General features: G+C 39.2%; 1 protein-coding gene across 2 annotated transcripts in view; it reads left to right on the top strand.

Annotated features, from left to right (window-relative positions):
* Window positions 1-15,461, top strand: part of LCORL (ligand dependent nuclear receptor corepressor like) — a 197,243-nt gene that overhangs the window by 160,780 nt on the left and 21,002 nt on the right. The window contains exon 7 of one of the 2 annotated variants that reach the window (XM_083367267.1): window positions 2,148-6,772. The exons of the other annotated variant lie outside the window; for it this stretch is intronic. Within the exon in view, the coding sequence (XP_083223393.1) occupies window positions 2,148-6,772 (4,625 nt within the window). The remainder of the gene's footprint in view (window positions 1-2,147; window positions 6,773-15,461) is intronic. 2 annotated transcript variants of the gene reach the window in all.

Below are 15,461 nucleotides of genomic sequence, written 5' to 3'. Positions count from 1 at the left end.
GCACTGAGGATCAGCAAGTAAAACTTAATAAAGATTGTGAAGGGACAGATCTCGAGTTACTGAAGAGATATAAAGATCACTTTCCATACTAAATGCTTGCAAACTGTGTGAACAGGATTATTCATACATATACATGCAGAGTTAAGAGCAAGATTTATCATTTTTGCCTACAGTGTATTTACTAAATAGTTTCACCAGCCCTGCTTTGCAGGACTCTTTATGGTCTGTACTTCCATGCAAAGAAACTTCCATACTTTGTAGATGAAGTCGCCCTTTGAAGGATCACATCATTCAGCCATCTAAATGCCTTTGAATTCTCAGATTAGCAGTGACTCAACCTAATGGGTAATATGATTTTACACAGATTTCCAGAGACATGGTATTGCTGTTGCATTCTGTTGGTTTTTTCTGAAAGGCAGGAATCAAAGCAGTCATTTCTTCAACTGTTTAGACAGAAATCCTGATATGTTACTATCATAGTTGTAATTTTAGAGTAGATCTCACTTTATTGCTGGGAAAAGTGGGTGAAGTTATTCTGCAGATTAGAACTATGCTGTGCAACTTCTGAGAGGAATATATGAGGCATATTAGGTCAATACTCCCCCTCCCCTTAAATCTTATGTAGTTAGAGCTGTAATTTCCAAATCTAGAAGATTAGTACTGTAATATGAATAGTGTGTCATGTTCAGAGTTTGGTGATCTGTTTGAAATACATTACTTTTCTGAAACAGAATTGTATATTGCTACATTTAAGAGACATTAATATTTAAGGCTGCATTGTGCAATTTTTCTCCTTAAATCAGTATTTACTTTTTGTTGTGAACAGTTCACTTTTCAGTTTGAATTAATGACTTGGTAAGTAGTAACAATTTTTAATATTTTGTAGTTGAAATATTTCAAGCAATAGGTGTTGTAGGTAAATTCTTAGTTATATCTAAATTCACTGATTTATTTCTAGACAGAGACACATTTATACACATTGTGTGTGTGTGTGTGTGTGTGTGTGTGTGTGTGTATAAATCACTGTGTATATAGTTTTGTAAACTAAAATATATACAGATAAAAATATATCTCCCATCTGAAAGCCACTATAATAATTAACAAAATAGAGCTCTTTCTATAGTTTAGTTTACAAAAAAAACCCTATATATTATATATTAGTTTGTTAACCTTGTCCCTCAAGGTTCTGGGAAGCCCAGTTGGTTTAAATTCAAATTATACATAAGAAAAGAAAGACAGGGAAATAAAAACTTAAAAAGAAATTATTCTCTGAGAAGATAGCTTACCTTTAATTAAAAAGAAATTGATCAATTTAAGCAAATAGGTAGATCAAGTTAAGCACATTTTAATTTTCATTAATGTAATAAGAGAATTAAATATACAGTGCAGTGGTCCCCAACCCATGGTCCGTGGACCAGTACCGGGCTGTGGCATGCCAGCAGCTGGGCCGCACAAACAAGGAAAACCTCATCTGTGAGATACAGGCGGCACACAAAACCACACCCCCTCTGATCCACAGAAACCAGTCCCTGGTGCCCAAAAGGTTGGAGACCTCTGTACTAATTACATTAATAAAAGGAAGTGGGTTTTTATACCATTGGACCTTTTATAGAAAAGCTTCAAAATGACAGTTTGTCTTTGTACTCCTCCCTAATCCTAAATATTATTAAAAAATAAGGGGCTACTCAAGAAACTGTCAGTCTCCTCCATAAATATGACACTTAAGTACTTGTGTCATCTCTGTGCTGTGTACATGTATAGCTCAAAGTGTACTTTTAGGATACATGGAATTTCTTATTTTAAAGTGGAGTTTACATAGAAGCAATCTGAGTCCTTGTTGATTTCAATATAGTTTGCATATTATTAAAATATAGGATCACAACCATAATGTCTTTTTATATAGTTTGTAGAATTTTAAAAAGTTTTATTTCTTTAATTGCTCTTGAAATAATAAACAGGATGGTACTGAATGCATTACATGGGAAAAACACATCTTGCTAAACTTTTCTGTTAACTTTTTTTTACAAAATGCATTGAGTGGAAGCGTAACATTTTTATAAGTATAACATTTTTATAAGGTTTTATATGTTCCATATAAATATTTAATTGTAATTTACTTTTTGTTTCGATCTGCTTTATGTTTTCAGTTCAAGTACAGCTGCTGGTGCAAAATTAGAGGAAACAACTAAATTGGAAACAGGAAACTCTACTCTAAACAAGGTGTTGGCTTCCTTATGCTCATACCATTGGCATCAGACTTTAGCCATGTTGAAATTTTTCATCCAAGAATCATGTTGTTCAGGTTGCAGTAGTCAACTGCCTTATCCTAAATATTCTGAGAGAGAGGAAGATGAGGTTCATATTCCAGGCTTCAGTTGTGATGAGAACATGCTGATGAAAAGGTGCAGTTCACAAAATATAAGACCAAATAAGGATTTCTTGACATGCCACTCAATGGCTCCTGTGTATGTTAACACAGTGATGAACAGAGAAAATTCTCTATTTTGCCATCCTCATGGGTACTGTCCCAAACAACTACAACTGTGTAAGATCCATTCTACCCAGGCAGAGTTGTATACATACCTCTTTTCAAGAGGGCAAAAAATGAATAGGGGTAGCCAAGGCGACAGCCCTTCCCCACCTCCATTGTCTCCTGTGGAAGCTGATGGGTACAATTCTCCAGATGAATTGGCTGAAGATAACAGACCTGGAAAAAACTGTAACCAACCTCCCTCACTATTTCCTGCTGAACACAAGGAGAAAGATCAAACATATCTTGCAGAACTGCCCAATAACCTGCAGGAAGGCATTGTATGTGTGAATCAAGAAAATAGCCTCACAATTTCTTATAAGCTTGAAAAGGTTGGAAATGCTGATGCGTTTCAGGATTTAATGGATCGAATCAATGAGAAGTTGAAATCAATAGAAACTACTGATACAGAAATATTGGCAAAATTACCTAAGAGTGATAGAAGTACAAAAGCCGATTCTAAATTATGGAACTTCATTACATCTCTTTTACATGATGCTAAGGCAAATGATTATAATTTTACAGAATTACTGAATCAACATGATAAGCAAGTGGAAAATAAAATTATCCAAACAAGATTTTGTAAACGACAAGAAACTTTGTTTGCAGTGCATAGTTCTCCCAATTCATGTCTATTTAGACGAAAATCTTTGCAAATGAAAAGAGAGTTGGCTAGCCTTGATGAAACTTTCTTAAGAAAGAAGTCAAATTCACAGAGAAAAGTTAAAAAATATACAAAAAATGACAAATACATTACATTAAAACAGCTTGATTTGCAAGGCTATGAAAATAAAAATGAGACATTTTCTTCTAAGTCAAAGCTTTTGCCACTAGGTCAAGAGGAAACATTAGAACTACCTCTCCTCTCCTCCTCACAAACCAATTCTGATTTTATAACATTTTCAACAAACAGCTCTACAACCTCTCAGATGGTTTTGGCTAAAACACAATGTGGAAATGAACTACATGTGGAACCAGCTGGTGTGAAAGGAGATTATGATAGAGGCCTGGAGAGGACCAAACATAATATTTTCTCTCCTAGATGGTGCTCTTTGTATGTAGCAAACAATTTTTTATTAAGGAAAAACATAAAATCAAAATCTGTGGCTAGCATAGAAGGGGATAAAACTCTCAAAGATTTTCAGGTTAAGTCATGTAGCAATGAAAATATAAATAAGATAATGCAGAAAGCCAATCTACATGTTGTTGTAAAGCATTTGGAAGATACAATAAATATGGCTCAAAAGGCCACACAGCCCATGTGTAATGGTTATAAAATATTGGGCAAAATAAAAGACTTTCAAAATTCTGATGCCAACAATAAATCTAAAAGTGGCGTTCGTATTAGCATGAATGAAACTGGAAGTAAGGGACAATATGTGTTATCACCAAGTTTTTTAACAGGTAGAAATAGCAACAAAAATGATTGTGTGCCAAAAATAGAAAATATATCTTGTGAAGAAAAATATGAAAGACTTTTGAAACCCTCAGTTTTAGATTCAAGCATGTTAACCTTAAATAAGCAGGAATCCCAAAGAAATTTGCATCTGGGGGATAATTCATCAACATTGAATTACACTAGCCCTATAAAACTTATGTTCCTTTCTAAGATTAATAGCAGTGAGGGAGTCAAATACACACTAACCTCTGCAAATGATTCATCCAAATTGAACATAGATCTTTATTCTTTTCGGGAGAAAACAAACAAGCTGTTGGCAAAACAGTTGGAGGCAAAGGATTCTGATGAAAAAGGTTCTATTGATAAATGCAGCTATAATGAAAATACAAATAAAAATAAAATGAGAACTGGTTTTCCTACAATAGTTGCCACTGAATCCAATCCTAAGCCTGTGGAACAAGACAACAGTGGATCCTCCCTGAAAAGGAAACCTGGGAGACCCAAAAAAATTGGTCCTCAGGTTGTAAAACAAATTAAACGTCCGATTGGACGACCTCCCAAACCAAAAGCTGATGTGAGTAATAAAGGTAGTCATAGGAAGGACTCCATTGGTGTTGCAAAAAATACCAACTCTAACACGGAATGCCTAGAGGAAGAGAACATTTACAAAAATATTACAGTAACTGTTGTTTTTGGAAGGTCTCGAAGGATTAAGAGGTGTGTTTCAGAAGGTAATCTAAATATAGTTAAAACTGTATCAGGACCTCACAGCTACTGCAGTGTTGTATGTGACCCTGATCAAATAATACTGAGCTCAGATGCTAGGAACAATTTGCCAAAAACTAAAAATATGCAATATTCTACAACAGAAAAGACCTCTACATCTGACTATGAGGATGTTAGACCACTAGAAAGCAGCCCTGCGCTGCCACCCCATTGCAGCAATATCAGACGAAACCAAAAGCCTTTAAATATAATTAGAAAACCTGGTAGGCCAGCAAAAGTAAAAATATCTGGGATATCAGTGACTGTTAATCAGATTTCATCTCAGGAAAGAAAAGTGTGTATCAACAGCTGCCTGCCTCCCTTAGAACAAGAAGCTGTGTCAGAAAGAAATGAATCATCTAAGAAGGATGCTAAGCAATGCAATAAAAGAGATGGTTTTAAAAGCCTTTGCAATGAAGCAGGGAATTTTTCACCCAAGATTATTATTGCTTCAAAAAGGTCTGAAACTCATTTGAGACACTCTCTTAGAAGACCATCATTGCCTTTTGTGCATTCATTAGCATCTTCTAGCTCATTTTCTTGTAAACGTGCCTTTTTGAATAAACCATGTAAACTCTGCTTGAGAAATGGTAAAGATCACAAAATCAAGCATTCAAAAATGCCACCCATGCATACCTCAATAAGTACAAGGGCAGATCATGCCAAAAGTAGTTCTGAGAATAGTAAACCCAGATCCATTGGTGAAATGACTTTGAATCCCATAATTTCATCCAATTCCCTTAGATGGTGGGATCCTTCTATTTCTAATGATTCTTTGTTAAAAGAACTAAACAGTAGATATGACCAGATAACTAAGACTTGGTTGCATGTGAATGGAGAAGAATATGAGAAATGGTCGTATAATGGAACATGCCATATTGAACAAGACAGTAGCATTGAAGTATCAAATCCTTTGGACTCCTGCATTTTGGGACTGGAAAATTCACCTATAAGAATGCTTTTCCGGAAAAAATGCAGTATAGATGACCTATGTGAATGGTTTATGCAAACAACAGAAACACAATCACTATCACTAGTCAGAAAAGCAAATGCTCGTAATCCTTTTGAAGTAAATAGTACAAGGCAATTCAAAATGGGAACAAGACAATATGATTGTAATACTAGTCCTTTGAGAAAGCATTTTACAAAATTTGCACTGTCTACACCTTCAAAATCAACAGGAAAGTTGCAACTTTTACATAAAATTGTCAGATCTCAAGTCTTAAGCAGGGAGCATAGCTTCACCTTAGCTAAATTGAGAAACAAATTTGAGAACTTGCAACACGATCGTTGGCGACAAGTGAAAAAACTGTATAAACATGGAACATCTGACTGGAAATCAAAAAAGAAAAACTTGCGATTTTTCTGCCAAAGTCAATATTTGACTAATGCAAGCAGGAAACTTAACAAAATATGTACAAGCGTTGAGAATGACCCAGTAGAAACTCAACCAACAACTTTGTTGGAATCTTACAGAATCACTTCAGCAACTGGAAATGAAATCAGAGATGCATTTCTTCAGCAAGATGCACAATTGTCTGACCTCAGCACAAATTGTGACTCAATCTCAAACTGTAGGCCAAGTAGTAAATCCACGTATGGCAATCAGCAAAGTATTGGACAAGCACATGCCCCTAATGAATGTAATGAAGATACATGGAGAGGGCAAACTTTTAAGGATTGTCGAATATTTTTGAAGAAAATTAATCCAGTGGATAAAAAGCAAGAGTTTAATAAGAACTTTGCCATCTGTACTTCAGAATCTATGGATCATTGCAACATCCACTGCCCAGAAAAAAATGATTGTTCTTTGAGGTCCCCCTCTGCTCAGCAGAGCATGACTGATAATGATGAAAGGAATAGAGGGAGCAGAAGCAGGTGTTCCAGCTTGATCACTGAAGTCAAAAAGTCAAGCAAACGTGTCGCTTTTGAAGATGGCCGTATGGAGGCCCCTAAAAAAATGAAGAAACGAAAGAAGACACAATGCAAGTTCACTGAGCTGAATAGGAGACAAAGGAATAAGAAGCAGTTATGTAGTACTGGCCAAATATCAAATTGTTACCCAAAATACCACCTGGGTAAGTTTCTTTCATCTCCCTTTCATCTCTTGACAAAATTCTATTAACTTTACATGCACGTGAAATAATACAAAAAAAGCTAAATATAGGAAAATAGATTTAACAAAACCAGGGCAATAGTCTTTAAAACTTCCCATTGCTAATCATACTATCACATTAAATAGTGTTTTCAAAAGATTTTTCTGTTCATTTTTATGAATACTTTATTCTGAACTGAGTCCAGAAAAAGTCATGCCAGAAAAGTTTAAAACATCTGAATAGGTCTCATTCACCCCAATCGTTATTTGAGGAGGTAGACTAGCCTTCCTTTCTGCCTCACTTGTCTGGGTGTGTGTTTGTGTGTGACACAATTGATTATTCCAATAGTGGTCAGTATTATGCAAAAACTACATTTTTTCATTATTTAATTCATAATAATTGTTAATGTTTTACCAAGTTCTCCATTCTGCTGATCAGGGAAAGACAATGTTGTTATTGTTGTTAGTTGAGAAGTCGTATCCGACCCATCGCGATCCTATGGACAATGTTCCTCCAGGCCTTCCTGTCCTCTACCATCTTCTGGAGTCCATCTAGGCTCATGCCTGCTGCTTCAGTGACTCCATCCAGCCACCTCATTCTCTGTCGTCCCCTTCTTCTATTGCCCTCAATCTTTCCCAACATTAGGCTCTTCTCCAGTGAGTCCTTCCTTCTCATTAGGTGGCCAAAGTATTTGAGTTTCAACTTCAGGATCTGGCCTTCTAAAGAGCAGTCAGGGTTGATCTCCTCTAGGACTGACCGGTTTGATCGCCTTGCAGTCCAAGGAACTCGCAGGAGTCTTCTCCAGCACCATAGTTCAAAGGCTTCAATTCTTTGGCGCTCAGCCTTTCTTATGGTCCAGCTTTCACTGCCATACATTGCAACTGGGAAGACCATAGCCTTGACTATACACACTTTTGTTGACAGGGTGATGTCTCTGCTTTTTAGTGTGCTGTCTAGATTTGCCATGGCTTTCCTCCCAAGGAGCAAGCGTCTTTTAATTTCTTGGCTACAGTCCCCATCTGCAGTGATCTTGGAGCCCAGGAAAATAAAATCTGTCACTACCTCCATTTCTTCCCCATCTATTTGCCAGGAATTGAGAGGGCCAGATGCCATGATCTTGGTTTTCTTAATGTTTAGTTTCAACCCAACTTTTGCACTCTCCTTCTTCACCCGCAACAAGAGGCTCTTTAGTTCTTCTTCACTTTCTGCCATTAGAGTGGTATCATCTGCATATCTTAGGTTGTTGATGTTTCTTCCGGCAATCTTAATTCCAACTTTTGATTCATCTAGCCCTGCCTTTCTCATGATGTGCTCTGCATATAAGTTAAATAGGCAAGGCGACAGTATACAGCCTTGCCAGACTCCTTTCCCAATTTTGAACCAATCAGTGGTTCCGTGTCCAGTTCTCACTGTTGCTTCTTGGCCCGCATATAGATTTCTCAAGAGACAAATAAGATGGTCTGGTATGCCCATCTCTTTAAGGACTTGCCAGAGTTTGTTATGATCCACACAATCAAAGGCTTTAGCATAGTCAATGAAGCAGAAGTAGATGTTTTTCTGGAACTCTCTAGCTTTCTCCATGATCCAGCGTATGTTAACAATTTGATCTCTAGTTCCTCTGCCTCTTCGAAATCCTGCCTGTACTTCTGGTAGTTCTCGATCCACATACTGCTGGAGTCTAGCTTGTAGAATTTTAAGCATAACTTTACTAGCATGAGAAATGAGTGCAATGGTGCGATAGTTTGAGCATTCTTTGGCACTGCCTTTCTTTGGAATTGGAATGTAAACTGATCTTTTCCAATCCTGTGGCTACTGTTGAGTTTTCCAAATTTGTTGGCAAATTTTACTGCATCGTCTTTTAAGATTTTGAATAGCTCAGCTGGAATACTGTCACCTCCACTAGCTTTGTTGTTGCTCAGCTTTTCTAAGGCCCACTTCACTTCACATTCTAGGATGTCTGGCTCGAGGTCAGTGACCCCTCATTGTGATTATCAGGGACATTAAGCTCATTCTTGTATAGTTCTTCTGTGTAATTTTGCCACCTCTTCTTAATCTCTTCTGCCTCTGTTAGGTCCCTGCCATTTTGGTCCTTTATCATGCCCATTTTTGCATGAAACGTTCCTTTCATCTCTCCAATTTTCTTGAGAAGATCTCTGGTCCTCCCTATTCTATTGTTTTCTTCTATTTCTTTGCATTGTTCATTTAAGAAGGCATTCTTATCTCTTCTAGCTATTCTTTGGAATTCTGCATTTAATTGCGCATATCTTTCTTTTTCTCCCTTGCCTTTCGCTTCCCTTCTTTCCTCAGCTATTTGCAAAGCTTCCTCAGACAGCCATTTTGCTTTCTTGCATTTCTTTTTCTTTGGGATGGTTTTGGTTGCTACCTGTTGTACAATGTTGCGAACCTCTGTCCATAGTTCTTCAGGCACTCTGTCTATCAGATCTAATTCCTTAAATCTATTTGTCACCTCTACTGTATATTGAACAGGGATATGATTTAATTCATACCTGACTGGCCTAGCGCTTTTCCCTACTTTCTTTAATTTAAGCCTAAACTTTGCAACAAGAAGCTCATGGTCTGAGCCACAGTCAGCTCCTGGTCCTCCATCTTTGGCTGCAGAGCATATAGTCAATCTGATTTTTGTGTTGACCGTCTGGTGATGTCCATGTGTAAAGCCGTCTCTTGGGTTGTTGGAAAAGAGTGTTTGCTATGACCATCGTATTATCTTGACAAAATTCTATCAGCCTGTGCCCTGCTTCATTTTGTACTCCAAGGCCAAACTTGCCTGTTATTCCAGTTATCTTTTGGCTTCCTACCTTAGCATTCCAATCCCCCATGATGATAAGGACATCATTTTTGGGTGTTAGTTGTATAAGGTACTGTAGGGCTTCATAGAACCGGTCAATTTCATCCTCTTCAGCACCGGTGGTTGGGGCATAGACTTGGACTACTGTGATATTGAATGGTTTGTCTTGGATTCTAACTGAGATCATTCTGTCATTTTGAGGATTGTATCCCAGTATTGCTTTTCCTATTTTTTTATTGACTATGAAGGCTACTCCATTTCTTCTGAGGGATTCTTGCCCGCAGTAGTATACCTGATGGTCATCTGAATTAAATTCACACATTCCTGTCCATTTTAGTTCGCTGATACCTAAGATGTCAATGTTTAGTCTTGTCATCTCTTGTTTGACCACATCCAGCTTTCCTTGATTCATGGATCTTACATTCCAGGTTCCTATGGAGAAAAAAATCTTTACAGCATCGGACTTTCCTTTCACCACGAGACATATCCACAGCTGAGCGTCCTTTCGGCTTTGGCCCAGTTGCTTCATTCTTTCTGGCGCTACTAGTACTAGCCCTCTGCTCTTCCCCAGTAGCATATTGGACGCCTTCCAACCTGAGGGGCTCATCTTCCAGCGTCATATCGTTTTGCCTTTTGGTACTGTCCATAGGGTTTTCATGGCAAAGATACTGGAGTGGTTTGCCATTTCCTTCTCCACTGGATCACGTTTTGTCAGAACTCTCTGCTATGACCTTTCCGTCTTGAGTGGCCCTGCATGGCATAGCTCATAGCTTCATTGAATTACGCAAGCCCCTTCACCACGATAAGGCAGTAATCCATGAAGGGGGGAAAGACAATACCACAAGGCTAAAACATATTCCTTATATTTTTTGGTCTATAATTTAAAAAGAGGGTAAGAAGTAGTAGGCTAACTGCCACATTGACTGATTATATTGGAAAAATAAAAGGCTTGCAAAAATGTGATATGTGTAGATAGGATGGAAATTCATTAAAAAAATAGAGCAAACTTCAAAAACACTATGCCGAACTGGGGAAAAGACTAGTTGTTTTGCCATAAAATTTGCATCTACAGTAGTTGTGAGAAAGTAGAATGTTCTATCCTATGTTTTGCTTAATGATGCTATTAAATAAAACAATTTAAAACAGCAGTGCAAAACATCAGGTTGTTTTTGCTCTAAAGAAATGGCAGAAAAGAAATGCTGTATGGTAGGGGTCTCTATTCAGAAAGGGATCACACGAGTGGCTGAAGTGTGTGCACATTCACACAGCTCAACTTGCATGAGTGGTGGGCAGTCATGCATGTGCACACTGGCGTACTGCTCATGTAAGTCAAACTGTGTGCATTGACCTTCCACTCACGCAAGGGCTGCATGTGTGCATGTTTTTTTTTAATCCCATTTATATCCCGCCCTTCTCCGAAGACTCAGGGCAGCTTACAATCTAAGCACAAATCAACGTGCTTAGCAATAGCCTTCATTCTATGTATATGCCTGCTTTATTAGGGCTTTCACCCCCCCCCCAGCGGCATTATTACAAAGTCAGCTTATTGCCCCCAACAATCTGGGTCCTCATTTTACCTACCTCGGAAGGATGGAAGGCTGAGTCAACCTTGAGCCTGGTGGGATGTGAACCTGCACTAATTGCAGGCAGCTGGTGTTACTTAAGGAGGCATTAGCCCACTGCTCCAGCAAAGCATGTGCATTGGCCTGCCACTTGCGTGGCCCAGTTCCCTTCTCCCCTCCCCAGCCGGTCTGCCAAGCTGCAAAAGTTGGGGACCGCTGCTGTATGGAGTTGATTGCCTTTTCTTTTACTTTTCAGAAGAGCAGCAGTAGCGTTTAAGCATGCACAGTTGTTAGAGGAGGAGATGGGTATTTCAATTTGGACTCTCTTTCAAATACCTTAAATTGAAATCCAACTCAGGATCCCCTGTCAGAACACCGAATGCCCATGGATTAATTTCTAATGTGTACAAAGAACTCTCTCATGACTCTCTCTACTTTTTTCTAGGCTAGAATTGTTAGATAGCCACCCAGAGATGATGCCTCTTTCATTGAAATCCCTGAAGTTTCAACAGGATTCCAGCTCTATCTTGGCCCCATTGTACAACCTGTTCCCCACTTCAGCAATAGGAAGTGGGGGAAGAAGAGACCAGCATAGGCCCATGTAACTGCTATTCTGCTGACTGTATACTTTAAAATGAAGGGAGAGACAAGAGGGATATGGCCAATTAGGTTTCAGAGCTCTCAAACAAAGAGAGCACCTCTGTTAAAAACTGATTAAAAGGTAGTTTAAGACAATATGTTTTGGCAGTGCTTCAGATTTGCTCTCCCAGAGGACTTTGGGAGACTGAGTGCTAGGCACAATCCTATAAAGTCATGCATCTTTCAAACAAACAAATCCTGATAACTTTTTCATAGTTTTTCATTGTTTATTTCAGATTTTTGTTATGTTGTTTTCTCTGTTATTCAAAGTTTCCAGTACATAAGCATTTACAGAAAATATACCAATGCTCAGTAGACAATTCCAAAACCCTCATAGGCCTGCATTCATTTTGTTTTAAAGCTGCATTATTAAGAGTTCAGTTTCCTCTTCTAACAAATCATGAGGAAATGCCCTATTTCAGGGCAGTCTGTACAATGCATTCTTCAATCACAAGTGTAAGTAATTGCATGAATGTAGCACATAAGAATGTGATCCAAATAAGATCCTTCAGTCATTGCCATATGGAATCCTCTTACCAAATTTTCATAAGTATTTCAAGCAGAAAGTTTGTTCTTCCATTTAGTATTTCAAAGCACAGGTGGATTATTTCACAGAAATACTTCTGTTTTTCATATATTTTTGCTTCCAGAGACTAACAACCACAGGCATAAGGCCTTTTTTATTATTAACAACCTAGAATGTCATTGCATCTTAAATAAATAAGATAGACCTTGTACATGGCAGATCATAAGAAAACTCCACTGAGTTCAGTGAAACAATTAAACTATGTGTAATAAGAAGGAATATCTAAATCTCAGCTGGCTTCCTATCCAGCATCCCAGAACCTTTCACACGGGGAAAAGACCAAAAGGAGAGACGCCAGTTTACATGTGCTGTTGGAAGGAACACCCTCTTCTGCCCTGCAAAAGAAAAGTGAGCCTTGAACCAAACGTAACAGCTACATCTCTCCTTCCCTCTCTAAACATCTGTATAACGTAATTTGAAGAGCAGATGGTTCTATAGTTGCAGATGGAACTTCCAATGAAGGACAGAATGACCTGTAGCATTCTTTTTAAGGTCCCCATAACTTTTACAAGCCAATTCTTCATTCCATGAGACACTGCAGTGCTTATCTTCCAGGAGTTTTATAGACTTCCCCCATCAAAAACTGTTTTTCCAAGTTTTCTTGTAAATTAAAAATGGTAAATTAAGTGGCCCTAAATTGCTGGTGGCAAGTCCCTTTAGATTTTTTCTCTCTTCCAGCACCCTCTCTAGTTCTCAGCTTCATCAGCTCTTTCAGCATGTCTTCTATGTCATCATTTGTATTTCCATGTTCTTGAAGGGCTTGCTGCTGCTCTCTGCTCAGTGTTTAGTGTTTAGTGGAGAAGTATAAAATTTTACTGCATGATCAGGATATGATTCACCGTGTTCCTTCTGGGATGGGCTTTTCATTGGAGAGCAAATGAAATGAATTCACAATGTAGGGTACTGATTGCAGCCCTAGTAAGAATCTGTTTTTTCTGAAAAGGAATGAATGTCTTGTGGTTATGGACATAAAACTAAATAGTTCTATAATGTACAAGCATCATTTCTTTTTAACCTACCACTAGTTTCTCCTAGTGAGTCTATATTAGATCATCTGATATCAGGCTTTTCTGTCAATATTTATTACAGTCATGGCCGAAACTGTTGGCACCCCAGAAATTTTTCCAGAAAATAAAGTATTTCTCACAGAAAAGTATTGCAGGAACACATGTTTTGCTATACACAGGTTTATTCCCTTTGTGTGTATTGGAACACAACAAAAAAGGGAGGGAAAAAAGCAAATTGGACATAATGTCAAACAAAACTCCAAAAATGGGCTGGGCAAAATTATTGGCACCCTTAACTTAATATTTGGTTGCACACCCTTTGGAAAAAATAACTGAAATCAGTTGCTTCCTATAACCATCAATAAGCTTCTTACACCTCTCACCCGGAATTTTGGACTACTGTTCCTTTGCAAACTGCTCCAGGTCTCTCTTATTGGAAGGGCGCCTTTTCCCAACAGCAATTTTAAGATCCCTCCACAGGTGTTCAATGGGATTCAGATCTGGACTCATTGCTGGCCACTTTAGAACTCTCCAGCGCTTTCTTGCCATCCATTTCTGGGTGCTTTTTGACGTATGCTTGGGGTCATTGTCCTGCTGGAATACCCAAGATCTTGGACGCAAACCCAGCTTTCTGACACTGGACCCAAAATCTTGTGTTAATCCTCAGATTTCATGATGCCTTGCACACATTCAAGGCACCCAGTGCCAGAGGCAGCAAAACAACCCCAAAATATCATTGAGCCTCCACCATATTTCACTGTAGGTACTGTGTTCCTTCCTTTGTTAGGTCTCATTTTGTTTTCGGTAAACAGTAGAATGATGTGCTTTACCAAAAAGCTCTATCTTGGTCTCATCTGTCCACAAGACGTTTTCCCAGAAGGATTTTGGCTTACTCAAGTACATTTTGGCAAACCGTAATCTTGCTTTTTTATATTTATATTATATTTATATTTATTAAATTTTTATACCGCCCTTCTCCCGAAGGACTCAGGGCGGTGTACAGGGCAATAAATATTAAAAAACAAAGTACAAAAGTTAAAAAACAAATAATTATGCCCGATGTATACAATAATTAAAACCATGTTAAAAACCCAAACCCATCAAACCAGGCCGGATTGCTCAAATAAGTAAGTTTTTAGATCCCGCCGGAAGGAGCGAAGGTCGGGGGCCATCCGGAGCTCAACCGGCAAGTGGTTCCACAGGTCTGGCGCGCCCACAGAGAACGCCCTCCCCCTGGAGGAGTCAACATTCTCTGATTGGAGGCACCCTGAGGAGGCCCTCTCTGTGGGAGCGCACTGGACGGAGAGAAGTTGACGCCGGCCGCAGGTGCTGCCGTAGGTAATCCGGACCCATGCCATGTAGGGCTTTGTAGGTCATTACCAGCATTTTGAATCTCACCCGGAGAGCAACCGGCAGCCAATGCAGCTCGCGGAGCAGAGGTGTAACATGGGAGTATCGGGAGACTCCCAACACAACTCGCGTAGCTGCACTCTGCACCAGTTGGAGCCTCTGAGTGGTCTTCAAGGGCAGCCCCATGTAAAGAGCATTGCAGTAGTCCAAACGGGAGGTCACAAGTGCATGACTGACTGTGCGCAAGGCATCCCAGTCTAGATAGGGCTGCAACTGACACACCAGGCGAACCTGGGCGAAGGCCACCCTAGTCACAGCTCCTATATGATCATCCAAGGAGAGCTGTGAATCTAGGAGGACACCCAACTTGCGAGCCCTATCTACGGGGGGTAATATCTCACACCCCATAATTAATGATGGAATATTCTGAATTTCCCGAGACGCCGGCACACACAGCCACTCAGTCTTGTCAGAGTTGAGCCGAAGCCTGTTCCTCCCCATCCAGACCCGGACCGCCTCCAGGCAACGGGACATCACGAAGAGGGCATCACTGGGGTGGTTTGGGGTTGAAATGAAAAGCTGGGTATCATCAGCATACTGATGATACCCAACTCCAAAACCACGAATGATCTCACCCAGAGGCTTCATATAGATGTTGAACAGGAGAGGCGAGAGGGCTGATCCCTGGGGAACTCCACAAATGAGAGGCCTCAAGGTCGAC

Source organism: Vipera ursinii, assembly GCF_947247035.1.
Source record: "Vipera ursinii genome assembly, chromosome: 7".
Lineage (NCBI taxonomy): Eukaryota > Metazoa > Chordata > Lepidosauria > Squamata > Viperidae > Vipera > Vipera ursinii.
This window is presented reverse-complemented; position numbering and strand designations above follow the sequence as displayed.